This window comes from Solanum dulcamara, chromosome 4 (assembly GCF_947179165.1).
Source record: "Solanum dulcamara chromosome 4, daSolDulc1.2, whole genome shotgun sequence".
Classification (NCBI taxonomy): Eukaryota; Viridiplantae; Streptophyta; class Magnoliopsida; order Solanales; family Solanaceae; genus Solanum; species Solanum dulcamara.
The window spans coordinates 8375367-8402086 of record NC_077240.1 but is presented as its reverse complement, the minus strand read 5'-3'; the positions used below and the strand labels follow the sequence as shown (position 1 = coordinate 8402086).

The 26720-nt window shown below is 35.4% G+C and overlaps 1 protein-coding gene and 1 pseudogene across 1 annotated transcript; both read left to right on the top strand.

Moving 5' to 3' along the window:
• Nucleotides 1-1749: 1749 nt before the first annotated feature.
• On the top strand, nt 1750-13749 carry LOC129885983 (leucine-rich repeat receptor protein kinase HPCA1-like; annotated as a pseudogene).
• A 1688-nt stretch (nt 13750-15437) lies between these two features.
• On the top strand, nt 15438-25819 carry LOC129885982 (leucine-rich repeat receptor protein kinase HPCA1-like). The gene is made up of 19 exons (XM_055960481.1): nt 15438-15701; nt 15916-16036; nt 17395-17466; nt 18401-18475; nt 18558-18629; nt 19386-19547; nt 19629-19703; nt 20662-20733; nt 20843-20914; nt 21011-21079; nt 21236-21310; nt 21994-22065; nt 22236-22367; nt 22503-22978; nt 23209-23364; nt 23444-23580; nt 24194-24413; nt 24502-24737; nt 25105-25819. The coding sequence occupies exons 1-19, from the start codon at nt 15602-15604 to the stop codon at nt 25561-25563; spliced, it is 2853 nt and encodes a 950-aa protein (XP_055816456.1). The 5' UTR covers nt 15438-15601; the 3' UTR covers nt 25564-25819.
• The last annotated feature ends 901 nt before the right edge of the window (nt 25820-26720 follow it).

Here is a 26720-nt window from a genome sequence, read left to right as displayed (position 1 = left end):
CAAATCATTCTTCACGTAGAAGAAAAAATTGTGCTTTTATAAAATAAAATTTTTAAATATAATTAAATTCTTTTTAAAGTGTTTTTGAGGATGATATGGGTAGGGTTGGGGTGGGTGGGGGTGTAGATGAAGATCGGTGGGGTGGGGGAGGGGTTGGAGAAGGTGACGGGAGAGGTGAGTGGGGCTGGAGAGACGAATGGAGGGGGGGGGGTGTGTGTGTGGAGGGGGGGGGGGGGTTTAACAGAAATTGTTTATTTTTCTTTTTTTAAAAAAATATTATTTGAATAAAAATGTCACATGTCATCAAGTTATTGGCCATTTTTTTTTTTACTAAAAAGTAATTATTTGAGAATTGTTTTTGATATATATATGTCACGTGTCTTCGTTTAATTTGTCACTTTGATACGTCATCGGTGAGTTGGGTGATGTTCAAAAAGACACATCAAAATCTTACTTGAGGTGTCTAAAATGAACAAAACCTAGTTGAGGTGTCTAAGTGAAAGTTAGTGCCAACTTTAAGAGGCCACCGATCGGTTTCAATTTCCCCCCTCCGTAATTGGTCCATTCTACTAAGTAGGCACGGAGCTAGTAAGGAGAAAATGAGATATTTTTGTCACTTACAAATTGAATAGAAGTAAAAATGAATATATCAATCAAAGGACACAAAACTAAAAAAATATTGTAAGTAGCCTAAAAATCTAATTCTCCCACTAGTATAGAGGGATGGGGTTCAATTGAATATTTGTGAAAAATTCATATAAAATAAAATTTAATTACACGAGGAAAGCAAAAGCAATTCCCTTCAAGAAAAACTAAATCAATTCGTTCTCAACATAGTCCATAAGAAGTGATTCTATTTTTTTCATTGGTCCAAAGCTTTTCAATAAAATTTTCATACCTCATTTAAAATATTTTACTTGAACATTTATTGGAAACAACTTCTCCAATCTTCAAGAGATAAGAGTAAGATTTAGTTACACACCACCCCTCTGAATACCATCTACGGAATTACACTTCATATGTTGATATACATATCATACCCTGCGATGATATTTCTTATTTTTTTTGGATTAGGCATAAAAAAGAAATTACAAGGTGGAAATCAAACTCGAAAGTTCAAGTAAGTAGGGATAACAATAGTGTGGGCCGGAGCAGGTGAATCCTTGCCCTGCCAGGCTGTCACAGATTCAACCTGCCCTACCCCGCTTTAACAGTTTTTCTTTTCCCTGACCCGCCATATTTAGCCCCGCCCCACACCACCCCCTCCCTGTTTAGCTCTTTTTTAGAAAAAGTTTGTGACTGTGATTTATCCATGTTATAATTAGCAATGTCGTCTCTAAAAAAAAACAAGTCATGCTTATTTTAGGAATTTTCTATAAACCACTAGGAACTTTTTATATGTTCTCTCTGTCAGGAGCTTACGAGTTTTATGTTTTATATCTGTAGCTTCAGTTATCTCTTTAGTAAAGGATCTATTATGTATACAAAAAATTAACAGGTTGATATGCTCAAAAGTTACCAGAGGAAAATAAGGTAATGTTAGATGTGAACATGACAATGAAAAAATTTAGAAAGAAACTATAATGTGCATGCTACTATGCTAGGAGTACATACTGTTGTATCACTGTGACACAATTTATGATCTGAAGGACAAACCCATTTATTTTTCTAAAATGTACTTTGACCTGCCCTACCCTACCTCATTTAAGCATTGTCGTGCCCCAATTGTCATTCCTACTAATAAGATTTCTCTATCTCTATTTTGAAAATTTAGAGAGTTACTTGGCTAAATGGAACAATCTCTTATTCAACTCCTAGTAAATGTATCAGATAGCTGTGCCTGTCATTGATAGGCAGAACTTGAAAAGTGATTAAAGTTTTCTTCTTGATTTTAACTTGTGAAGTTGATCACATGGTAGTTTCTCCGGCAATGACACCTCGAATTCTCGTCTGTTTTCTGGTTGTTTTGATCCATGTTCTTGCAATAGCAGCATGGACTAATCCTGTTGATAGTAAGTTGATTTTGTTCTGTTCTTCTCTATCAAATGTTTCTTAACCAGTGTACAGAGATATTTGATTGTCTGTGAATACTAGTGTTCAAATCTTAGTTTTCCTTTTTGTAATTATATGAAGAACTTGTCTCTTAATTACACAAGTAATAAATAATCCAGAGATTATGGAAAATATTCAATAATCTTGAGGGAACATTATATATTTCCTGCTCTCTTCTAGATATGGTCAGTTAAGTGTTCTAGTAGAGAAGAACTGATTCAATATTTTATACAGCTGCTGCTTTAAAGTCTCTCAGGGATTATTGGTATGGTCCTTCCAATTGGACTGGAGCAGATCCCTGCGGGAGTACTTGGGAAGGAGTTGGATGCAGAAATTCACGAGTGATTTTTATGTAAGAATTCGACGTGTATCCCTTTGTCAACTGCTTAAAATTACAGAAGTCATATGGTTGTTGCCATCTTTCTCAATTTCAGAAGATTGTCAAGTATGAGTTTGAATGGTCAGCTATCTGGAGACATCCAAGGTTTATCTGAATTGGAGACTTTGTAGGTTTTCCTTTTACATTTCATGTTTTCTCCTGGACGCCCTTTTTTCTTATGACTGAGCAATACGTTGGGATAATTTGTCAATTCTAGTTATTGACTGTCTTATAGGGATCTATCATATAACAAAGATTTGACAGGAGGTCTTCCTCAGTCTATTAGAAAATTGACAAAGCTATCAAATTTGTAAGTGAATGTGAATAAACATCACGCATTCATTTACCAGCTAATCTCATGATACTATACTAATGATCTTTTATTAATTTCATGACAGGATCCTTGTTGGTTGTGCATTTTCTGGACCAATACCAGACACCATAGGATCTCTGACGCAGCTGGTTTTTCTGTAAGCATTCTGTGGCACTCTTTATACTTTGAACGCGCGACCAGTATGTGACATATTTTACCAGAACGTGGAGGTCATATATTGTTAGATTTTTAAACAGATAAGAAAAAATAAGGTTTAGCAACAGATTTTACATTCATATGACATCTTACATAAGGCTTGAATACATATAGCTATATAAGCTTTTTCAAAAAGTAAGTAGAGTCTATACCTATCCAACCACTTACAAAACAAATTCCATAAAACAAGGATTACCCTTCCTTTACAAACCAAACATAATATTTAAAAGAGAACACTATTAGACTAAAAAACTATCTAGAAAATCTCATTTTCTAACACTCCTCCTTGAGATTTTTCTTGGATACTCCCAGCTTAGCCCTTAGAACTTCAAATTTCCCCTTAGGAAGAGCCTTGGTCATGATGTCTGCAATCTGCTGATCTGAGCTGCAATGAACAAGTTTAACTTCGCCATCCTTCTCTGCTTGTCTGATAGCGTGAAACTTCACATTTATATGCTTGCTACGACCATGTTGCACTGGATTTTTGGCCATAGATATTGCTGACTTGTTGTCAACCTTAATGACAGTAGCTTCAATGTCATTTTGCTCCAGATCACATAGAATCTTTCTTAACCATAGAGCTTGATTAGTTGCACCAGCAGCGGCGATGTATTCAGCTTCTGCAGAAGATTGAGCTACCACCTCTTGCTTCTTTGAATTCCATGAGAACATGCCTGAACCAAGTGTAAAAGCATATCCAGAAGTACTTTTCATATCATCAATGCTTCCTGCCCAATCACTATCTGAATAACCCATCAATTTCCCTTGCTCTTCCTTTTTAAACCAAATACCAAAATCAGCAGTTCCCTTGATATACCTCAACGTTCGCTTAGCGACGCCAAGATGAACTTGACTCGGAGCATGCATAAATCTCGACAGAAGACTTGCTGCGAACATGAGATCAGGTCTTGTTGCTGTCAAATACAGCAAACTACCTATTAAACTTCTATAAACTGCAGGATCAGCCCTATCACCTCCTTCAAACTTCGAAATCTTTTCATTGCGAACTAGTGGGGTCGATACAGGCTTGCATCTCTCCATCTTGAATCTTTTAAGAATATCCCATGCATATTTTCTCTGTGAAATGAAGATTCCATTTGTAGCTTGACGAATCTCCATTCCCAGAAAGTAATTCATTTCACCCAAATCAGACATTTCAAACTTGGTCTCCATTTCTTGCTTGAATTGATTTATCATAGCTTCATTGCTTCCTGTTAACAGAAGATCATCAACATAGAGTGACACCAAAAGCACATCTCCTCTTTTAGCCTTCTTCACATATAAAGTGGCTTCATTTTCACTTCTCTTGAAGCCACAATAAATAAGATGAGAATCAATCTTACTGTACCAGGCTCGAGGAGCCTGCTTTAATCCATACAATGCCTTATGTAGCTTGTAGATTTTATCCTCCATTCCTGCAACTTGAAATCCTTCTGGTTGGTCGATATAAATCTCCTCCTGCAGCTGTCCATTTAAGAATGCTGATTTCACATCCAAATGATACAATTTCCAATTTGATTGAGCTGCCAAAGCAAATAGAAGCCTTATTGTATCATGTCGTGCAACTGGTGCAAATGTGTCTCCATAATCCAGACCTGCAACTTGCGCATAACCTTTCACAACAAGCCTTGCCTTGTATTTATAAACTGAACCATCTGGATTAAGTTTGGTTCGATAAACCCATTTCACCCCTATTACATTTCTGTCTTTTGGTTTATCAACCAGCTTCCAAGTATCATTCTTCTCTATCATACCAATCTCCTCCTTCATAGCTTCAATCCAAACTTCATGTCTTGATGCTTCTTGATAGCTATTTGGCTCTGAGATTGCAACATTACATCTTTCATATATCTCAGAAAGGGACTTTGTTTTCAAAATGGGCGAATCAAGTGAGGATTCCCCATCTGATTCTTCATCTTTTTCCAAATTTTCAGAGCCAAATGATTGGATTTCAGGCAGCGGACGCAAGTTCTGAAAATCTGCATTATCTTTCTCAATTTGCTCCTTATCCAGTTCCAAAAAGCATGCTCATCTACTACAACATCTCTTCTGATGGAAATACTTTTTGTTTGCAAGCTGAAAACTCTATAACCTTTGGATTGCGATGAATAACCAATAAAGATCCCCAATTCACCTTTCAGTTCAAGTTTGCTTCTTTTGACTGAAGGAACATGAGAATAGCAAATCGAACCAAAGATTTTTAAGTGCTTGGCAGATGGTTTTATTCCACTCCAAGCCTCAATAGGAGTTTTCTTATCCACAGCTTTAGTTGCCAACCTATTTAAAAGATATACTGAAGTATAAACAGCTTCTGCCCAAAAGCTTTGCGGTAGTTTCTTTTCAAGCAACAAACATCTAGCCATTTCAACAACAGTCCTGTTTTTCCTCTCCGAGACTCCATTTTGTTCGGGTGAATAACTTACTGTCAACTTGTGATCAATCCCCATATCTTCACAATACTTATTGAACTCATTTGAAGTGTATTCACCACCATTGTCCGATCTCAAAGACTTCAGCTTACAACCACTTTGTCTTTCAACAAAAGCTTTAAATTTCTTAAAAACTGAAAATACTTGGGACTTGTTACTCAAAAAATACACCCAAGTCATCCTTGTTAAGTCATCAATAAAGAGAACAAAATATTTATTTTGTCCTAAAGATGATGTCTGCATAGGTCCACACACATCAGTATGAACTAATTCAAGTTTTTCAGTTGCCCTCCAGGTAGCACTTTTAGGAAATGATTTTCTGTGTACCTTACCCATCTGACATGCCTCACAGACTTCTTTAGACAGTGAGATCTCAGGTAACTCTTTAGTCAAGTCTTTCTCATACATAGACTTTAAAGTAGCATAGTTAAAATGCCCATATCTTTTGTGCCACAACCATGACTCATCCATACTTGCAAAATTTGCATTATCAAACTTCCCATCTAAAGGAAAAGATTTATCCACCATTTCTACTTTAACAATCAAACTATCTTTTGAGTCAAAAACCAAACAATGTTTGCCCTTAAAAATTAAGGAACAACCTTTCGACATCATTTGAGCCACACTTAACAAGTTACATGCTAAACAAGGAACATACAACACATCATGTATAAACTTTGTACCTTGTGTAGTTTGAAAGGCAACTGAACCCTTTCCATGTGCATCGACTGTTTCACCATTTCCCATCCTAACTTTAGCTTTGAACGACTTGTCAAGTGTGTGAAACAAGAGCTCATTGTGTGACATATGACTCGTACATCCACTGTCTATGAACCATGAGGATTTGTTGCTTGTGTTTTCTTCGTGAGAAGCCATAAACAAGCTTTCTTCTTCCTTTTCCGACTCTTCAACAAAATTTGCCTGCTGCGCATGATGTTGTTGTGGCTGATTCTGCTTAACCCTGCAATTTTTCTCAATATGACCCATCTTTTTACAGAATCTACATTGAATGGATGGCTTTCCTTTGAACCAGCAGTCTTTTTCTTGATGATTGGTTCTTTTACAGTGGCTGCAAGGTGGAAACTTCCCTTTCTTTGAAGATTCCTTCCATGGTTTTCCCTTTGCTACTTTATCTCCTTCCATCCTTCTATTGTCCTTCACAAGCTGCTTGCCTTTATGTTGTGCCTGAAATGCCATTTCTGCTACTTCTCCATCTCTTATGCTTGATCTTTGTTCTTGGGCTTGCAACTTGCTGATCAGTTCTGCAACTGATAAAGTCTTTAAATCACAAGATTCCTCTATTGCTGAAATCTTGGACTCGAACCTTGCTGGTAAGCTTATCATCATCTTCTCCACCACCTTTGAATCTGGAAAGATTTCACCAAACAACCTTATTTTGTTTACAACTTCCACAAGTTTGGCAGAATACTCTTTCACAGTATCTCCTTCTTTCATCCTTAACATCTCAAATTCTCTTTTGAGAGTTAAGAGTTTGACAGCCTTCACTCTATCACTTCCATCGAACTCCTCTTTTAGCTTATCCCATGCTTCTTTAGGTGTTTCACAAGTCATTATTCTTGTGAAAATCACATCTGAAAGTGCTGAATGAAGACATGTGAGAGCCTTTGGTTTCCTTGACTTCGCATCTTCATAAATCTTCATTTGTGCAACTGTTGGATTTGGTCCAAGTGGAGGAGGATCATCTTCTCTTTCAATTGTTTCCCATAGACTAAGAGCTTTGAAATAAGCCTTCATCTTTATCACCCATATGTGATAATTTTCTCCTGTAAACATAGGAGGGCCTGCACCCAAGAAGCTGTTGGATGCCATGTTACTGCTGCTCACTGCTCAGCTCACCTTAGAAGAACTGGAGAAAACCTTGGCTTTCTTGCCTTCACAGATCCCTCAAGAAGAAGGGCTCTTGATACCACTGTTAGATTTTTAAACAGATAAGAAAAAATAAGGTTTAGCAACAGATTTTACATTCATATGACATCTTACATAAGGCTTGAATACATATAGCTATATAAGCTTTTTCAAAAAGTAAGTAGAGTCTATACCTATCCAACCACTTACAAAACAAATTCCATAAAACAAGGATTACCCTTCCTTTACAAACCAAACATAATATTTAAAAGAGAACACTATTAGACTAAAAAACTATCTAGAAAATCTCATTTTCTAACATATATGAGCTGCTTAAAATGGCTAGCGTAATGCGTGCATATGGTGCTAGCTGTACTCAGTGTTGTCAAAGGCGCGCTTAAGCCTTGAAGCGAGGCTCAAAACGTGTTTAGCGCTTCGCCTCGCTTTATGTGCGCTTCAATGTGGTCATCAAGGATCTGAGGCAGACTTTTCCTTGCCAATGAGCCTCTTTTGAAGAAGCGACACTAAACAATTGATATTTCACTTTATCATACTTTTTTTTCAAATTCTTTGGTTATATATTTGTCATTCATGTTTATAATTATTGGTCTTGGACTAAACATATATATTTTGTATCTTTTTCTCCTCTGTGCTGTTTTTCATTAAAGCCCACACTTTATTTGCGCTCTACGCTTAAAGCCCCAATGGACCTTAGAGCTTTTTTGCGCTTTTCACCTTTGATAACACTGGTTGTACTCAAATTTTGGTCCATCTCTAGGACAGGCAATGCACTTCTAAACAGAGAAATCAGTTCATGAGGAGTTTAATCCATACTGCTATTCTTATGTTCTATACATCTTTTAAATCTGAATTGTTGTGTTTTTTATCATATCTATCTGTATATGATTTCTTTCAATCCTTTTTCTGGTATACGCTCTAAAACAGCCCCATTCTGTATTATGCAGATCTTTGAACTCTAATAAATTTACTGGAGGAATACCTGCTACCATTGGCTATCTGACTGAGCTTTATTGGCTGGATTTATCCGATAATCAGATTGAAGGAAAAATTCCAGTCTCTAGTGGGAGCAAACCTGGTCTTGATATGCTTGTTAACGCTAAACGCTTGCACGCTTCTCCTTTTTCTTGATGTTGTTTTGTCTCTCAACTGCATTTTCTAAGATTATTTACATTTCTTCAGTCAATTTGGGAAGAATCAGCTATCCGGTGAAATTCCAGCTCATCTTTTCCATTCTAATATGACTCTGACACATCTGTAAGTTCCATTGAATTGGAGAATAGAGGTGAATGAATTATTATGTCCGTAAATATTTGAGAATTCACTAGTAGTTGAGCTCGCCTTTTGATATTCTTGTTAGTGCATATTTTTGCTTCTGAGAGTAGTCATGTGAAAGAAGCTTGTTAATTATATCACAAACAACTTTCCATTACGGTTTCCTCATGCTTGTATATTCCAACTTGTAGGCTAGTTGAGAACAACAGGTTTACCGGGAAAATCCCAGATACATTAGGACTTGTCCAGACGATGAAAGTGCTGTAAGTATTGTTATCTTGTGATTTCCCTTTACAATCTAGTAAAGTTTCTTGCTCTCTCTATACCTTATGAATCATTTGTGAACTAAGCTACTGGTATTGCAACAGTCGTCTTGACAGGAATGCATTCAGTGGATCTGTTCCACAAAATCTCAACAATCTCACACATGTCAATGAACTGTAAGTAGAAAATGAAACAATTGTCTGAACCTACTGTAGGTGCTCATGATTTCATGATGTAGTATATTTTGACCATGTATTACAGCCACATATCAGACAACAATTTGAATGGTCTTTTGCCGAATCTCACAGGCATGAATGTCCTCAACTATTTGTAAGTTGCTTATCCTAATTTTTGTGCCTTTGTCCCTTTGAGTTGATAATCCATTATTGCTGAACATAGTACTACATATATTTCTCCCCAATCATGGGCACTTACTTTTGCAGGGACATGAGCAGAAATACATTTAATGCATCAGATTTCCCATCATGGATCCCAAGCCTGCAATCATTAACAACATTGTATGCTCTCTCTCTCATTTTTTTTGTTTGTACATGTGTTTGTGTATGCACGACCATGAGCAGGTGCACAAGTGCATGCGTATACTGTGCTAGAGTATATGCCTGCATCCATTTGAATGTGGACAGATTTCCTCCTCCTTTTTTTTTCTCATTCTTATGGATTCAATTCCTAGAAGTTCTTTTTAACCTAATGAATGGCCTTGTATTGTCAGGGTAATGGAAGACACAGGACTTCAGGGATCAGTTCCAGTTAACCTTTTCAGCCTACACCAGTTGCAGACAGTGTTAGTGTCCCTTTTACTTTGTGTCGTTTTTGTATAAACTATAGATTATCTGAAGTTGAATGTTGAATTTATCTTAACTGAAATTTCCTAACTCTGTATTATGCTGATATTTGTTGACAACATGCTCATTGATTACAGCATCTTGAGGAATAACAAACTCAACAGTTCACTTGAAATCGGAACCACATATAGCAACCAGTTGCAGCTCATTGATGTGCAAAATAATCTTATCGAATCATTTACTCAAAGACCAGGGTATCCCTTTCAGATAATGTAAGCTCTATTTCATGATTCTTCAAGCCATAAAATCTCCAAGTTGACAAGAAACACCATACGTTTTTCAGTTCTTTGGCCTAGCTTATTGTGACATATGATTATTCTATGCTAAACTTTAATATAATTTTTATTAATTCATTTCTTTACTTTTTCCTATGCAGGCTTGCAGGCAATCCTTTCTGCAAGGAAAGAGGAAAAGGGACAAAAACATACTGTATCGAAACTCAACAAACTGAGACATATTCAACCCCACTAGAGAATTGCTTGCCAACTGATTGCAGCTCTAATCAAGTTTCTAGTCCTACCTGTAAATGTGCTTTTCCATATGTAGGCAACCTAATCTTCAGAGCTCCTTCCTTTTCAAACTTGGGAAATAGAACTACTTATGAGACTCTCCAAAAGTCTTTGATGCTTGTCTTCAAAGAACGTCAACTGCCTGTGGAATCAGTTTCCCTCCGTAACCCAACAAAAGATTCAGATGACTACCTTGTAATACACCTGCAAGTTTTTCCTTCTAGCCAAGATTCTTTCGATGCAACTGGAGTTTCCGGAATAGGTTTTGTGCTTAGTAATCAGATTTTTAAGCCCCCATCTTCCTTTGGACCTTATATCTTCATTAGTGAAGGCTATAAATACTTGCACGGTAATAGAAATATTTCCTTTACTTTTTGTCACTCATTTCTCATCTCTTACATATTGCAGAAAGTTTGTGACTGAAGAAACAATATATATTTGAAGTCTGAGTCTGTGTATGCTGTTTTTCAGGTGCATCCACCGGATCAAAAAAATCAAGTAGTACAGGCATTATTATTGGAGCCACAGTTGGTGGTTCTGTCCTTGCAATTTTAGCACTAATCATTGGTATTTATGCTTTCCGGCAAAAGAAAAGGGCTGAAGATGCTGCAAAGAGGAGCGATCCTTTTGGTAAGAGTTGGAACTATCTATTAGGCCATTTACCTATTACTTCATCTTACGGTGATTGTTGCTATCTTTCTTCTTAATGCAGCATCCTGGGACTCAAATAAACATAGTGGTGCTGTTCCACAGCTGACAGGAGCTAGATTTTTCTCATTTGAGGAGCTCAAAAAATGGACCAATAATTTTTCAGAAACCAATGATATTGGTTGTGGTGGTTATGGAAAGGTTAGCTTTTATTGAACCTGTGCTATCCCCCCCCCCTCCCCCCGGCTTTCCCCTCCACCATCATCATAACTAAAAATATCAATATATCAAGAAGTTTGTTGAAGTTTCATCCCACAATCATGGAGGCTGCTCTTATACATTAAGCATGTGTTTGTTAGCAGTATTGCAGCCTTCTTTTGCTCTGATCTTAATCATCTTTGTCTTAGTACTCCCCTTCTCTTTGTCGAAGTGTCAGGCTGTTTACAGACAATAATGAACTGATTGTATATGTAGATGGAGAAATCTTGACTCTTCCACCCAAGATAATTACATATTTTGGTTTTGGATGTAATACAATAGCTAATCTGTTTGATTAATAAGATCCAGTATGTAAATTTTTTATCTTTTTTGTATCAGCTTCTCTCCACTGAAAAGAAAATTTCTTGACTACAATTGGAACTGTGTTGAGTTTTGAAACTGTAGAAGTGTGGCTCTACAGGTTTACAGAGGAACTCTTCCGAATGGAGAATTGGTTGCAATTAAAAGAGCTCTACAAGGGTCTATGCAGGGTGCACATGAGTTCAAAACTGAGATAGAGCTTCTCTCAAGGGTTCATCACAAGAATGTCGTTGACCTTGCTGGCTTTTGTTTCGATCAAGATGAACAGATGCTGGTGTACGAGTATATTCCTAATGGCACCTTAAAAGATGGTCTTTCAGGTATATGTTGATCCCTTCTTATTGATTCACTGAAACTAGCTCCTTTTAACTTGACCGAAATGGAAATGTAATGAAATTTGTACTTGTAGGTAAGACTGGGATCAGGTTAGATTGGATGAAGAGACTGAGGATAGCCATTGGAGCAGCCAGAGGTTTGCAGTATTTGCATGACCTTGTCAAGCCTCCCATCATACACAGGGACATCAAGTCCAACAATATTTTGCTGGATGATCGCCTAAACGCAAAAGTTGCTGATTTTGGCCTGTCCAAGCTTCTAGGTGAAAGGGGTCACATTACCACTCAAGTCAAAGGAACAATGGTGAGAAAAGATTCTATTAACATCTGCCTGAACTCGTTTGGTTTTATAATACTGTATGCTCGTATGCCCTCAAATTTCTAATGTCCAGAAAGTTCAGAAATCTAATATGTCAATAATTTCTAGTCCAGTAATAACCATTGCAAACACTATTTCATTGCCTAATAAGAACCCTCAAGCTCCTCCTCTCTGATCGACCACCCATCCTTCCACTAAAAATGAGTAAATAAATAAGTAGGAACAGGAAAATACGAAAACGTGTTTTTTTTTTTCATATTCTCTTAAGGTACGGGACTTGTAGATAATGATGCTTCAAAACACCAAATTCAGGGAGAAATACTACCTTAATTAGGAAAAGAATGAGTAATCGCCCATATAGAAGCTACAAGCAGATAGAAGCTTTTTAACGTTCATATAATGTGATCTTGCCATGTATGAAAGGAACAAGTTGAGATGTTGCAGAAAAATGTGTCAGTATTTACCTCATAATCTATGTCCTTTTGATGGTTGCCTTTTATTTATTAGGGATACATGGATCCTGAATAGTACATGACAAACCAGTTGACAGAGAAGAGTGACGTTTTTAGCTTTGGAGTGGTGCTGCTTGAGATAGTCACAGGAAAAAATCCTATTGATAAAGGAAGATATATTGTCAAGGAAGTGAAGGATGCAATGGACAAGACAAAAGATTTGTATAACCTTCATGAAATTTTGGATCCTGCAGTTTGTTCGGGTGCAACTCTTAGAAGCTTAGAGAAGTTTGTGGATCTAGCACTCAAGTGTGTTGAAGAAGAAGGAGTCAATCGACCTAAAATGAGTGAAGTGGTGAAACAGATTGAAAATATTATGGAGATCGAAGGAGTGAACCCCGATGCAGACTCTGCATCTACTTCAGCAACCTATGAAGGAGCAAACAAAGGCTTGAACCATCCTTATACTGAAAGTCTCTTTGTATATAGTGAAGCATAATTCTCTCATCTTGTATTCTTTCAATTGCATTACAAAAAAAAAAAGAAAAAAAAAAAGAAGGGGAAATAGTCAGTATAGGGTTGGTCACTTGTACTTGAATTAGAAGTAAAATTGCCATCATTTTAGGAACAGTCCAAAGATTCAGTAACTAAGTACTTTACCACTAATTCTTATCGATCCCTCGATCAAGCTTCATTCCAGCATTCAACCTCAGCTCCAGCATAGGAACATAAGTAGCATTTAACTGTGATCACAGGCAGAAGAGTCCTCCAGGCTTAAGAACTCTGTATATGTCATACAGAGTGAACTCAAGCATGGTATCCGGAATCCAATTTTCAGGATATGAATAGAGTGCACGATATCCAGAGTATTCTTGAAGAAAGGAAGCCTCTGGGAGACGCCAACGTGCATTGATATCAATCCCCTGGATGCAATGAAGTCCAAATTCATGGAAGCTGTTACAATGGTTACATTCCTTTTCTTCATCCTAGCAGCAAACCTCTAATTCGGATTGTGCCCTGACGTCTTGTTGCCATAACCTGATCCATAATTTAACTTCATGCGTTCGTCTCATTTTATGTAAATGTGTTACTGTTTGGGGAGTCAAATATTTTATTTTACAACAATTTTCTGATTTTTTTAAAAAGATGTTTAGAGTCATTAGCTATGTTGACTTGTAATACTTTTCGTATAGTTTTTAAATATGTAAATTTTATTGAATCTATACCCGAAATTATATTCAATGTGGAATGTCACTTCTTTTCCTACTTCTACTAGGAAAGTCATTTTCAAAAACTTTTTTTTTTAGAGAAAATATTTTCCGAATTTTTTGACCAATAAACATCAATGAAAAACATTTTCTGAATAAAGTAATATGAATAAAACTCGGAATAACGTATCTATGTTTTTCCTTTATGAACTCACTAATAAAGAGTTCTCATCTTGTTTAATCTATTCCTCTCTAAACTTTTGATGACTGTTAGGAAAGCCTTTAGTAAGCTTTTGCACGAGATTGTTTTCATGACTGAAATTTGTAAGCTTCTAATTATACGGCGATCAGTTTTACCTATATATAAATATAAAAAGAGTGAAAAATAAAAGAAGAGAAATGTGTTGATGTCTTTTTCTCAATAATTTCTTTTCAAAATATCAATTAAAAATTTATACTCTTAGTCTTAGATAAGTCTACTTGCCAAATGCCCTTTCCTTGGACAACCAATAATGAGTAGTGAGTGAAGCCACCTCAATCTGCGTTAGTCAAGAGAATGGACCCCAGCCCTTGTTTTGGATGATCATAAAAAAACCAATATTTAAGTCATAATAAATGATAGACAAGTTACATATTTGGCTGCTCAGACAAAAAAAAATAAAAAATACATTCGCAAATCAGATATATAAAAATATATATATTCTGTACCATTTATTTTGATTTTTTAAATCAGACAAGTAAAAATGAACATATATAATCGACAAGTAAAAGTAGGCGGAGGAAGTATTTTGCATCAAAAATGTGTATTATACATTAATATACAATATAAGCATATATATATATGCTTATTTTGATGTGCGGTTGTTTAGGTGGGTAAATGATACAACGTACACACCGTCGTCCTTGAGTTCGATAAACTGAAATGATAAAACATCAAAACACATGAACGGATTCTAGGATAAGAGGTCTTGTCGGTATGGAACCTACCCTTCCGGAGTGAAGGATTGTCATTCTATAGCCGAGTGTTTTTAATTTGGTTTAGAGTCGAGTGAAAAGCCTTAAAACAGTTTCTAGTTAGTTTTGGTACCATAATATAATATCCCTTAAGATATTAAATTTGCCCTGTCCTATGCTGTTTGAATTCTTCAAAAATAGGGTTCAAGCATTGATGTAAGAAGGCTAGTACATAGTCTCGTTATTCTTTCCTATTCATAGGCGCACTAGCACATTACAATTCCTTGTGCTCTCATTTCTGCTATTTCTGTTACTATTTATTACTTTCAGTACTTTTGATTACTCAATTTTATCTGTGATGCCTTCGTTATTTATTTTTCTATAGCGCTTTGAATTTCTTAACCTTATCTGACCCCCTTTTATGCCTTTTTTGAGCCGAGGGTCTCTCGGAAACAGCCGTCCTACCTTGGTAGGAGTAAGGTCTGCGTACACTCTACCCTCCTCAGACCCCACGTTGTGGGATTTCACTGGGTTGTTGTTGTTGTTGTAATGTAACAAATTTATTGAGAATCCAATAATATTTCTAAAATTCAGAATCCATTAAGTTAAAATTTTGACCACGCCTATATAAGTTGAAACATTACGTTAGATAAAGGGAAGTGTGTGTGTTTCTAGCCCTTAGCAGGGTGTGTCTGTTTTTGTGGACTTGGAATGTTCAGTACTTACTACAGTAGTATTTATAATGATTTGAGTATGTGTGAGAAGACTTGACTACAGAGATATTATCCTCTTGCTGTTTAAGAGAGTTTAGTCCTCAAACTTCCCATTAGTCTCTTTTTCCTCTTCTTTTAAAAGAAAGGAAAAAATTGATCTTTTAGAAAGGAATAAGAAGCTTGAGGCTGCATGGTGGTGAATTTAAACAATGGCCCAAACAAGAACAATCCAACTGATCATCTTTTATCTGCTAATTATTTCTATGCAAATTTTGGTGCAACTGGAAGCTTCAACAAATTCTGGTGACTGTAAGTCCTACTTAATACATCTCTTTAGTTGGTTTTTTCTACTCTGTAATCATGAATTTAACTTATATACACACCGCGAAGTAAGCTATATTTTGATTGATCACTTTTATTCCAAATAAATAGTTACTTATAATTATTATTTTTTAGATGACGTAAATTATGAAATCAAAACAGAGGTTTCATGCTTGTGTATGTATAAAAATGATTGGTGCAGATGTTGTTCTAGAGTCACTCAAGGAAGAGTGGGAAAACGTACCTCCAACTTGGGGTGGCTCTGATCCTTGTACTGATCCATGGGAAGGCATCGACTGCAAAAATTCACGTCTTATTTCTATGTAAGTTTTTTTTTTTTTTTGTGATTAAATGAAAATTGTTAAAATAAGAATCATATTAATCGAGTTTTTTAAATAAAAAATAAAAACAATATAATAAATTATTCTAAATTTATGAATAAAATGTTGAAATTAAGAAATGAAAATTAGTGCACTCGTCAAGAATTCCATTTTTCCTTGGCTAGACAACGTCACATGTTTAATTCAATGTCCACCCACCTCATTTGTGCCAGCTAAATAATAACTTTCGAATATAATTTTTTATAAAAAAGAAAATCTTCAATTTTTTATTACACTAGAATAAATAACAGAATTATTTCCAAAAAAATCAGCAAAATATATAATTTTTTACAAAAAAAAAAAATTAACTTCGTAAGAAAAGCATAAAATATGTAACTGTCACTTTATTTGCTCTTCCATTTTGGTCAGTTCATGTGTAATAGATAAATGCTTATTATCTAATGAAACTAAAGGTCCTCATAAACCCTTCAAATTTGTCATTTAAAATTGAAATACCTCTTATCATGAAAGTGGCTTATATATTTCTTTATTATTGCATAAATAGGTTTCATATACCTCCACAGTAACAAAAGTCGCTCATATATATTCCAACATTATAAAAATGTCTCGCATATATCCTTTTCATCTTAAGAAAGTGAAAAAATTAATTTTTTTGATTTTTGATTTACAAAAATATTCATGTAGGAGTTTTTTTTTTTTTTTTGAGAGTAATAAAATAAAATATATCCATACATAGATTTTTTTTCTAGCAAAGTTTAGAAAATTTTTTTACACATGAATTATTTTTTTACTTCTTTGATTATCATTGTTTTAGTTTCTTATTCTTATTTCACTTTTTTCTTTCATTTTTTGGTGTAAAATTAAGAGAAATAAAAGAAAGAAGTGTGAATAGAAAAAAAAAGAAAAAAGTTTAAAACTATTTTTTTTTGCGGCTTTATTATAATTTGAAACTAATTTTTTGTTACTATATTGTAATTTAGTTTTTGTATCTATAAAAAAAATTGGGGCATGTATAATAATTTTTTCAAGAAAAGTAGCAAAAAAATAAATTTGACCATCAAAATAATAAATTTAAATTAGGCATTGAATTGAAAAGTCATAAAAAAAATTATGTGTGAGAAAGATGAAATATACCCCAAAATGGATTATTTTTTCAATAAAAAACTTTAAAAAATTAATTTAAAATTAATTTTTTTACTTCCAAGAAAAAGGACAATGAAAATATATATGAACCATTTTTATAACCGGGTTATATACCTCTGAATAATGACAAAGTCGAGGGCATATGAACCCGTTTTCCCTTTATTTTATTAAATACCATTGCTTATTGTGAATTTCAGAAAATTATCAAGCATGAATCTGAAGGGGGAGCTATCTGGAGATATCGAAGGCTTGTCTGAATTGCAGATACTGTATGTCTTCTACTCATTATAATTGAGAGTGTTAAAATCTAAAAGAATCATAAGTACGTTTACTTGCTATTAATGAGATAATAGGTAAAAATCAATTTCTTCTTTCTATGAATTAATACTCCCTCTATTTCAATTTGCTTGTCTGATTTTTACCTGACACAAGGTTAAGACTTTAACAAAGTAAATAAAACTTTTAAATCTTGTAATATTAAATCAAGGGAAAATGGCATGATATACTGTCAACTTTGTTCTTTAGAGCCGATGTACGCTCGTTATAAAAATGGTTCACATATACCTATATTATTACACAAATAAGCTAAATATACCTTTTCGTCACACAAATAGCTCAAATATACCCTTTTCGTCATCTAAGGGAGTGCAAAAATTAATTTAAATTTAAATTTTTATTGTATTTAAAAAGAAATCCCCCTTCTCACATGTGAATTTTATTCGACTAATTTAAGTTTTAAATATCTTACTTAATAGATTTATTTGGTTATCATTATTTCAATGAAGCACGTAATTTGATGAGAGAAATTTGAAATGTTACTTCTTTCTGTCTCAATTTATTTTGTACCTCTTGCTTATTGATGGTTAATTCTAAGATTTATAGTCGATGAGTTCACTCTCAGCTAATCTTCCATATATGTGTTCTAGCCAGACGTAATGGGTTCTATCGAACTTGCTGCGTCTAGTCTAAAATCCAACACGGGTTAATATGAACATTTTTTTTTTGTGCTAAGCAATGTCTTCCGAAGGATCCATTACAAGAAATAGGTTAATGATTTAATTTGGCGCAATAAAATGAAAGTTGAGTGACCATATGTGAGATTAATCATGTTCTTGAAGCACCATTTTGCTTGTGATCATGCACAAATATTCTTCACTGTTGAAAGTTTTAAAATTCTGTTCTGATTATCTGTTTCCTTAATAGGGATCTATCATACAACAAAGGCTTGACAGGTTCCCTCCCTCAATCAATTGGAAGTTTGAAGAGTTTATCGATTCTGTAAGTGAATTATGATATTGCTTAAATGTTGTTAATTCACCTGCTGATTTCCTTAGAGTCATTGCTCCGAGCTGCCTCGCAGGATCCTTGTTGGTTGTGGGTTTTCTGGACTGATACCAAACACAATCGGATCCCTTAGCCAGCTGGAATTTCTGTAAGGATATCAATTTCTTCTATTTGAAACTTTTTACCTGCTATGTGGCATGTTACCAGTGTGTATAAGTCTTATTTCCGTGGTTATTTGACTTGTTTGAATTGAGAAAAAAAATGTATTATAATGCTGGTGTATTAACATCCATGTTCCTACTGGTATAAAGATGGATTCAAAAACTATGTCAGAGTTGATTACATGGTTTGGATTGTTTTATTCTCACAAATTGGTCATTTGTGTGATCTTCATGGCATAAACTTGCTTATCACATAGGTCAATGAGCACTATGCTTAGTGAATTCAAGATGTTGAGAATAAGCAGTATTTGTTGTTAAAGTTAGAATATGCCGACATTTCAGTACAAGGGACAATTTGTGATTCAGATCAGCTACCTAATGCAGTTTTGGATTCTTACAATTTAATAGTTATCTCCTCTACTGGTCAAATTCTGATGGTATTAAGAGCGAGCATTGTACTTTTGGGAACTGCCACATTTCTGTTACCCTGGTTGTACATTTTGAAATAAATTGATGAGTTGAATGGAGTAACTTGGTCAGTGAAGATTCATATAGATGACCCCAACTTGTTTGGGACTGACGCTTAGTTCTTTTTGTTGTTGTAGTAATTCTTGTATCCCTTTGCATTGTCAAACTGTGAACTATTAGAGCTTCAGGTCTTCTAGATATGTTATACTAGATTGAAATCTTTTCCTGTTTCTTCTTCTGGGCTACATTTCTGAAACGCTATGTGAATCATGCAGATCTTTGAATCTTAACAACTTTATCGGACCGATACCAGCTTCTATTGGTAATTTATCAAAGCTACATTGGCTGGACTTAGCTGATAATATGCTCAGTGGACCCCTTCCAATCTCCCATGGAAGCACACCTGGTCTAGACATGCTTGTTCACACAAAGCATTTGTGAGTAATACTGATTACTGTCCGTTCCTTGAGTAACATCTTCGTCTCTCATTTTCATCTGATATACCCCTTACCTTGCAGTCACCTGGGGAGAAATCAGTTCTCAGGTGAGATTCCAGATCAGCTATTCAGCTCAAATATGACTCTCAAACATTTGTAAGTTCCACTGAACTGGAAGTGTATATATTATGAGAATTATTTGATGGATCAACAATAGTGTAGCCACACACGTGTTGACTGATGAAACAATGTCTGAACCTTCTCGTTGACCTATTTTCTTTCTTCTTAGAAGAAGGCAAGTGGATAGAGAGTATGCATTTATGTCTTTGGTTATCTGGTGAGATAGCATAGATATGTCCTGGTGCTGGAGACAGATTTCTCTGCAGTGAAATTAGTAAAGATACACAAATATATTTCAGGTTACACATTGGTCGAGTGTATGTGCTGTTGTCGCCTTATACGGTCTTGGATAATTCTCATATCTCGAACTAGCTTAGAAATTGAGTTAGGCCCAATGTCTATTTTCCTCTCATAGTCTCAGAGCTGGACTCATCTTTGTTGTTGCATAACCTTATGTTGGGCTCCTATATTATGTTATCCATGCTCAAGTTGTCCAAACACTGGAGTGAGGGGGTGTTAGAGTTTCACATGGTCTGTAGATGGAGATCGTTTGGTCGATTCTAGTGATGGAAAATGTTGTATCAATTCTAAATTCATGGCGTAGAAATCTGTCTCAGTATTAGGTATGATCTAATAACTTATTATCCAACATTATTGAAGGCAATAAAAACCTTAATGTAATGTAAACACAACTTATCACGCATGCTCTGACGTGTGATAATGTTTAAATACTTACATATTCTTGTCTTGAAATTCTTGCACCAATCAAGCCTGTAAGATGTACTTTCTTTGATCTCCTCATCTGTCTTTTCATATTGATTTCGTGTATTTTTGTGGACATTGATTTTTCTCTGTTTTGTTTTTCATTCCTCTCTATTGAACACACTTTATCATTTTATTCTAAATATTTTCATTTTTCATTCCCCTCTTAGTGTTTCTCTAACTACTCCAGTTGGCTAATGGTTTCTTCTGTTTGGGTCTTGTAATTGCACAGGCTGCTTGAGAAAAACCAGCTTACTGGAAAAATACCCCCTTCATTAGGACTTGTGCAGACTCTGGAGGTGGTGTAAGTATTTCCAAAATCCATCATGTTAAAGAATTGTAATAAATGTTCCATCTTTCTTGCTTTGATTACCTCTGAAATTTTATTAACTAGATACCCATGTATACTGTAGTCGTCTTGACAGGAATTCATTAGATGGATCGATTCCATCAACCCTCAAAAATCTCACACGTATGAGTGAACTGTGAGTAGACAAGCATAATGTTAATATAACCTTGGTATGATCTCTTTTTTATACGAGTGTATCAGACCATCTATAAATTTTCCATATCACTTGCAGCTTCTTATCAAACAATAAATTCACTGGCCCGTTTCCCAATCTCGCTGGCATGAATGCCCTCAACTACTTGTAAGTTCCTTGACATACAATGCCTTTGGGATACTGATTTTCTGATTGGAACTCTATTCTGCTAAGAAAATGCAACAATCTTGATGTTGTGATATTACAGACTATGTCTTTAGATTACTTTAATTTGCTTTTGTGTCCTATGGTCATGTTTTGCAGAGATATGAGCAATAATACATTCAGCTCAGCTGATTTTCCGCAGTGGTTTTCAACTTTGCAGTCATTGACAACTCTGTACTCATCTCTCTCTCTCTCTCTTTCTCTCTTAAGCATGCATATCTGTATCTGTCTTTTTCTCTCTTAAGATCACGTTGTTCTTGTTTTAGAGTTGTAATTTCTCGGTCTTAATCTTGTAAGGTCTATTCCTAATCTATAAAGGAAATTAGATTTGTTCATTGTTTCGTTTTTGTTCAGAGTTAGTTATGGAGACTACTTGAAGTCTAAGTCAGCTAGGAGTCTAGTGATTTAGGAAGCAGTAGAGTTATTGCTTCAGATCTGCGTGTAACAGAGTTGTTACAAGGAGAGGGAAGGGATTGTGAGTGCAATTCCTAGATTGCAAGAGCTTGTAATTTAAATCTTGGCTTAGTTGTTTGGTGAAGTTTTGAGCTGAAATCCTGTGGGACAGGCGTGGTTTTTCTCCCTTGAGCAAGGAGTTTGCACGTAAAATCTTGTGTCTGATTGTACATTTCTGTTCTTTAGTTTTCTGCACTGATTTTTGATAAGGGACCTGGTCCCATAAGGTTTGTGGAAGCGTACATTCTAACACTCTTTCTCTTTCTCTCTTAAGCATGCATATCTGTATGTGTCTCTGAGTTAACGCGCCTCAGCAGAACTCACATGCATCTGAGAGAATATGTTATCCTAATGAAGTGGTTCATAAAATTTGGTATGCACCTCATCAATTATTCTGCTCACAGGGTAATGGAGAACACTCAACTTCAAGGTGAAATTCCGCCAACCCTCTTCAGTCTTTTTCAGTTGCAGACTGTGTGAGTATTCTCTTACTTTTAGGTCACGGTGCATGTCATGCAACTATTCTCCTTTTTTCTCTATGTGCTAGTCTTGTAACAAAGTTTGAAAGGTAGTACAAAGTGACCTAGTATATGATTCTATGTTTTGCATTTCAATTTTATGACAATAAGGTGGTTATTTATGGCAGCCAGTTGAGGGGAAACAAGATCAATGGAACCCTGAATATTGCATCCAACTATAGCAGTCAATTAAAACTGATTGATTTGCAGAACAATTCCATTGAATCACATCCAGTACTTAGATATCCTTTTCAAATAATGTAAGTCCTCGAGACACTTTTTCTCCACTTTAGCAATGAGAAAAGAGATAGGATCATTCCTGTTAGGACATTTGATTCTTCTGAATACTATTTAATCGTTTAACAATTTCAGTTTTCTACTTGTTCACTTGGCAGGCTTATGCTTAATCCAGTTTGTTATGAAGAAGGATCAGAAGACTATTGTGGCATTACCCCAACGAACGTTGGATATTCAACTCCACAAGATAATTGCCTTAAAACTCAATGCAGTTCTGATCAAATTCTTAGCCCTACCTGCAAATGTGCTTATCCGTACACAGGCGACCTATTTTTCAGAGCTCCTTCCTTTTCTGACTTGACAAACATAAGCATTTATGAGTCACTTCGAAAGTCTATGATATCTTCTTTTAGCCAATATCAGGTGCTAGTAGATTCTGTTTCCTTGAGTAATCCGGAAAAGAATTCAGAGTCGTACGTTGTGATACACCTGCAAGTTTTTCCATTTGGCCAAGATCATTTCAACCGTACAGGGATTGCCACAATTGGCTTTGCACTTAGCAACCAGACTTTCAAACCCCCACCAAGTTTCGGAACATTCTTTTTCAATGGTGAAAGCTACAAACACTTCGAAGGTGATAGATCATTTCATTGATATGTAAATATATTTCTTATGAACAAGTTTCATCTATTAGCCGTACTATTTGTCGTGGTATTACTTTTGTAGCTTCTTTTCCTTTGAGTTTGGTTATTATTAGCTTGTTGAGGATCATGCTTGGGTGCTGAATGCAGTTAATGGGTGATAAGTAAATTTATTTTATACCTGTTACTAGAGATCTGACTGTACAGGTATTGTGCTTTACAGTTGGATCAGGAGCATCTGACAAGTCAATCACTAAAGAAATTATAATTGGAGCAGCTGCTGCTGGTGCTATCCTTCTAATTTTATCAATAATAATAGGAGTTTTAGTTTGCCAAAAGAAAAGAGCTCAAGAAGCTGTTAGAAAGAGTGACCCTTTTGGTGAGTTCTGTTACTGTTCTTTACTGTTGCTTCTAACTTTTTATTTTGCTGATGGTTACCATCTTTTTTATCTATCCAGCTACATGGGAATCTATGAAAGATAGCGGTGGTGTTCCACAGTTAAAAGGTGTACAATGTTACACATTTGAAGAGCTGAAAAAATACACCAATAATTTTTCAGAAAGCAATTACATCGGATCTGGTGGTTATGGGAAGGTTGGTTTCTATTGACTTTTGATAATACTATGTTATATCATGATGACTGATTAAAAATCTATTGTTATAGTTTAGTTGTGAAGACTACTTGCCAACACTCACATAATTGCTCCTTGCTTGGGAGTAATAACCATTTTGCGCAATAATATTCAATTCATAAGACACGCGTAGACTAATACCTCTGTAGTATATTGGCATAGGTTTGTTGCCAGGTTTAAAACAGCATCTTGCCTCTTTCTCTCAGTATTGCCTACTTTTAGACTGAGAGCGGGAATAGAGTTAGGGACCAATAGAATTATCACTGCTTGCATCTACATTCCGGGTCTGTCATAAAACAGGTCTTAAACCTTTTGCTTTTTATGTTGAGGATTGGCGCTGTATAGTAAATCTAATGTTGAATGTTGAAGATTGAGAACTGTAGTATTTCCACCGATGATGAGTTCAATTTTATGTGTAACATAACCACCTGACACTTGAATTAGTTAGAGGAATTAATGTAGAGAGCAAGAAGCATTGTGAATACTAGCTTGAACATATTCTATCCATACTATCTGCACAATCTTTTGGCAAACTAAAGTTAGTTGATCACTTAGAACTTCTCGCAAAATTACAGGTATACAAAGGCACACTTCCAGATGGAAAACTTGTTGCAATTAAAAGAGCAGAGCAAGCATCTAAGCAGGGCGCCCTCGAGTTTAAAACTGAGATTGAGATTCTTTCTAGGTTTCATCACAAAAATGTTGTCAGCCTTGTAGGCTTTTGTTTCAGGCAAGGTGAACAGATGCTGGTCTATGAATATATACCAAATAGATCCTTGAAAGAGAGTCTTTCAGGTATTTGAACTCTCATTGATGGTTGTTTTTTGAAAATCAGCTGTAGTTTGGAATGTTTGGCATTAATAAGTTGTGTCAACTTCTGCAGGAAAGTCCGGGATTAAGTTACATTGGAAGAGGAGACTTCAGATAGCCCTTGGAGCAGCCAGAGGTTTGCAATATCTTCATGATCATGTTGACCCTCCTATCATCCACAGAGATATCAAATCAAATAACATCTTACTGGATGAGCGCTTGAATGCCAAAGTTGCTGATTTTGGTCTCTCCAAGACGATGTGTGAGCCCGAAAAGGGTTATGTCAGCACTCAGGTTAAAGGAACAATGGTAAGTCCAGACTTTATAAATGTTATCATATGGTAGCATTTCTCAGTTTCTATATTTCTCAAGTCACTGGAAAATCTTGTCCTTTAATAGTTATAGACTGGTGATTGTCTTGGTTCAATTCCTAAAAGTTAACACTGGAGTCGTGTCCTGATCAATTATACATTGTGCTGAACTTATGTAAGTAAGTTTATATACAATGAAAGGAGTGCATTGGTTAAACTGCTTAAAAAGACAAACAACAGTTGATTTGTGACTTTCGCATAGGTAGAGAACTTAGGAAGCTTGAAACCTGAACACTTGATCTCGACATTGTTGAGTAACTGAACATTTAATTAATACAAGCTTCTTTGTACATTTATTGGCTTAGGGCTACATGGATCCAGAATACTACACAACACAACAGTTGACTGAGAAAAGTGATGTCTATAGCTTCGGAGTTCTGCTACTGGAGCTTATAACAGCAAGGAGTCCTATTGTGAGAGGAAAATACATTGTGAAGGAATTGAAGCAAGCGATAGACAAGTCTAAAGACATGTACAACATTGATGAGTTTGTTGATCCCGCTATCCACTCAAACATGACACCTATAAGCTTCAGGAAGTTTGTGGATCTAGCTTTCACGTGCCTCGAAGAAGCAGGAGCTAATAGGCCAACAATGGGTGAGGTAGTGAAAGAGATTGAGAATATCATGGAAATAGATGGAATGAACACTTGTGCTGAATCAAGATCAACTTCTGCGAGCCACGAAGGAACCAGCGCAACCTTTGACCATCCTTACAGTGATGAAAGCCTAATTCATTACACTGGGGGCACCAATTCGCGCTAAACATACCAACTCTTCTACTGGAGCCAGGTACATGTTACAGAATTGGAAAGTGATTCAAACAACTGTTGTCCTTGTGTTAGTTGTGTACATTCTGTGTGCAGCGTAAATAGCCTTATACTAGAAATGATTCAAAAGTCCATCTAAGGATGTTTATAAATAGCCTTATATGTTTCAACTGTTTGCTTATGATAATCCTGAGCTAGAGTGGGTGGGTTCAAAATGAATGATTTTATTGTATGTATACATTTTTATTTGATCTTTTTTTTACCTACGTACATTGCATACGAACCAAAAAGTAATGCTTCAATTGAACCTACACAGAACCACACCCCATATCAGGAAAAATGTTAGTAGGTTTTGTTGAAACTTGTCTAATCTTTAAAATTTTGCTGCTACCTTCAAATTCGTAGAGAAATTTGAATTTTAGATGAATTTGGCAACTGGCAAGGCCCTTATGTCACCATGTGTTGATCACAGCCAGTCGATTTGCTCCAATTAGGTAAGGTGCAACATATAAATCTGTACGACTTTAACCAATCTGTTTACCCAAAAAACGATACAGTTAAATTTATACGAGGTCAAGAGTATACGTATTGATCTCTCTCTCTATTTTTATTTTATTTTATTTTTTATCATCAAAATGATAAAATCTCTTATTTCATGTATTGGTAAAGCAAAAGAGAAGTGCGTAGAATTGTAATTCGTGTCACTTCAATTAGAATTGTGGCATCTTTTTCATTGATTTTCATTTGAAAAGTCTAATTAGAATAGGTCATACCAATTTAATTAATCACTAGACTTGCTAAAGAGAATACAGGTAAATGACTGACCCCATCTCATAAAAACCTTAATTATGACGGGACATATATTTTTCTAAAACGTACTACTATCTTCTTTAAGTCAATTCGATCAATTTTTAAAGTTCCCATATATTTTACAATATAATTAAAATTTATGCAACAAGTTATAACTTTTTTTTAGTTCAATTTGATGAAAAACTTACTCTCTCCATTTCAAAATAATTGAATTATTGAAATATGCACACATTTTAAGAGAAAAAAAATAAAGACATAAATTAGTCATGTTTTCTCATTTTTGCCATTTTCAAACTACATGTTAACTCTCAATACTCATTTAATTCATTCTTGGAACTTAAC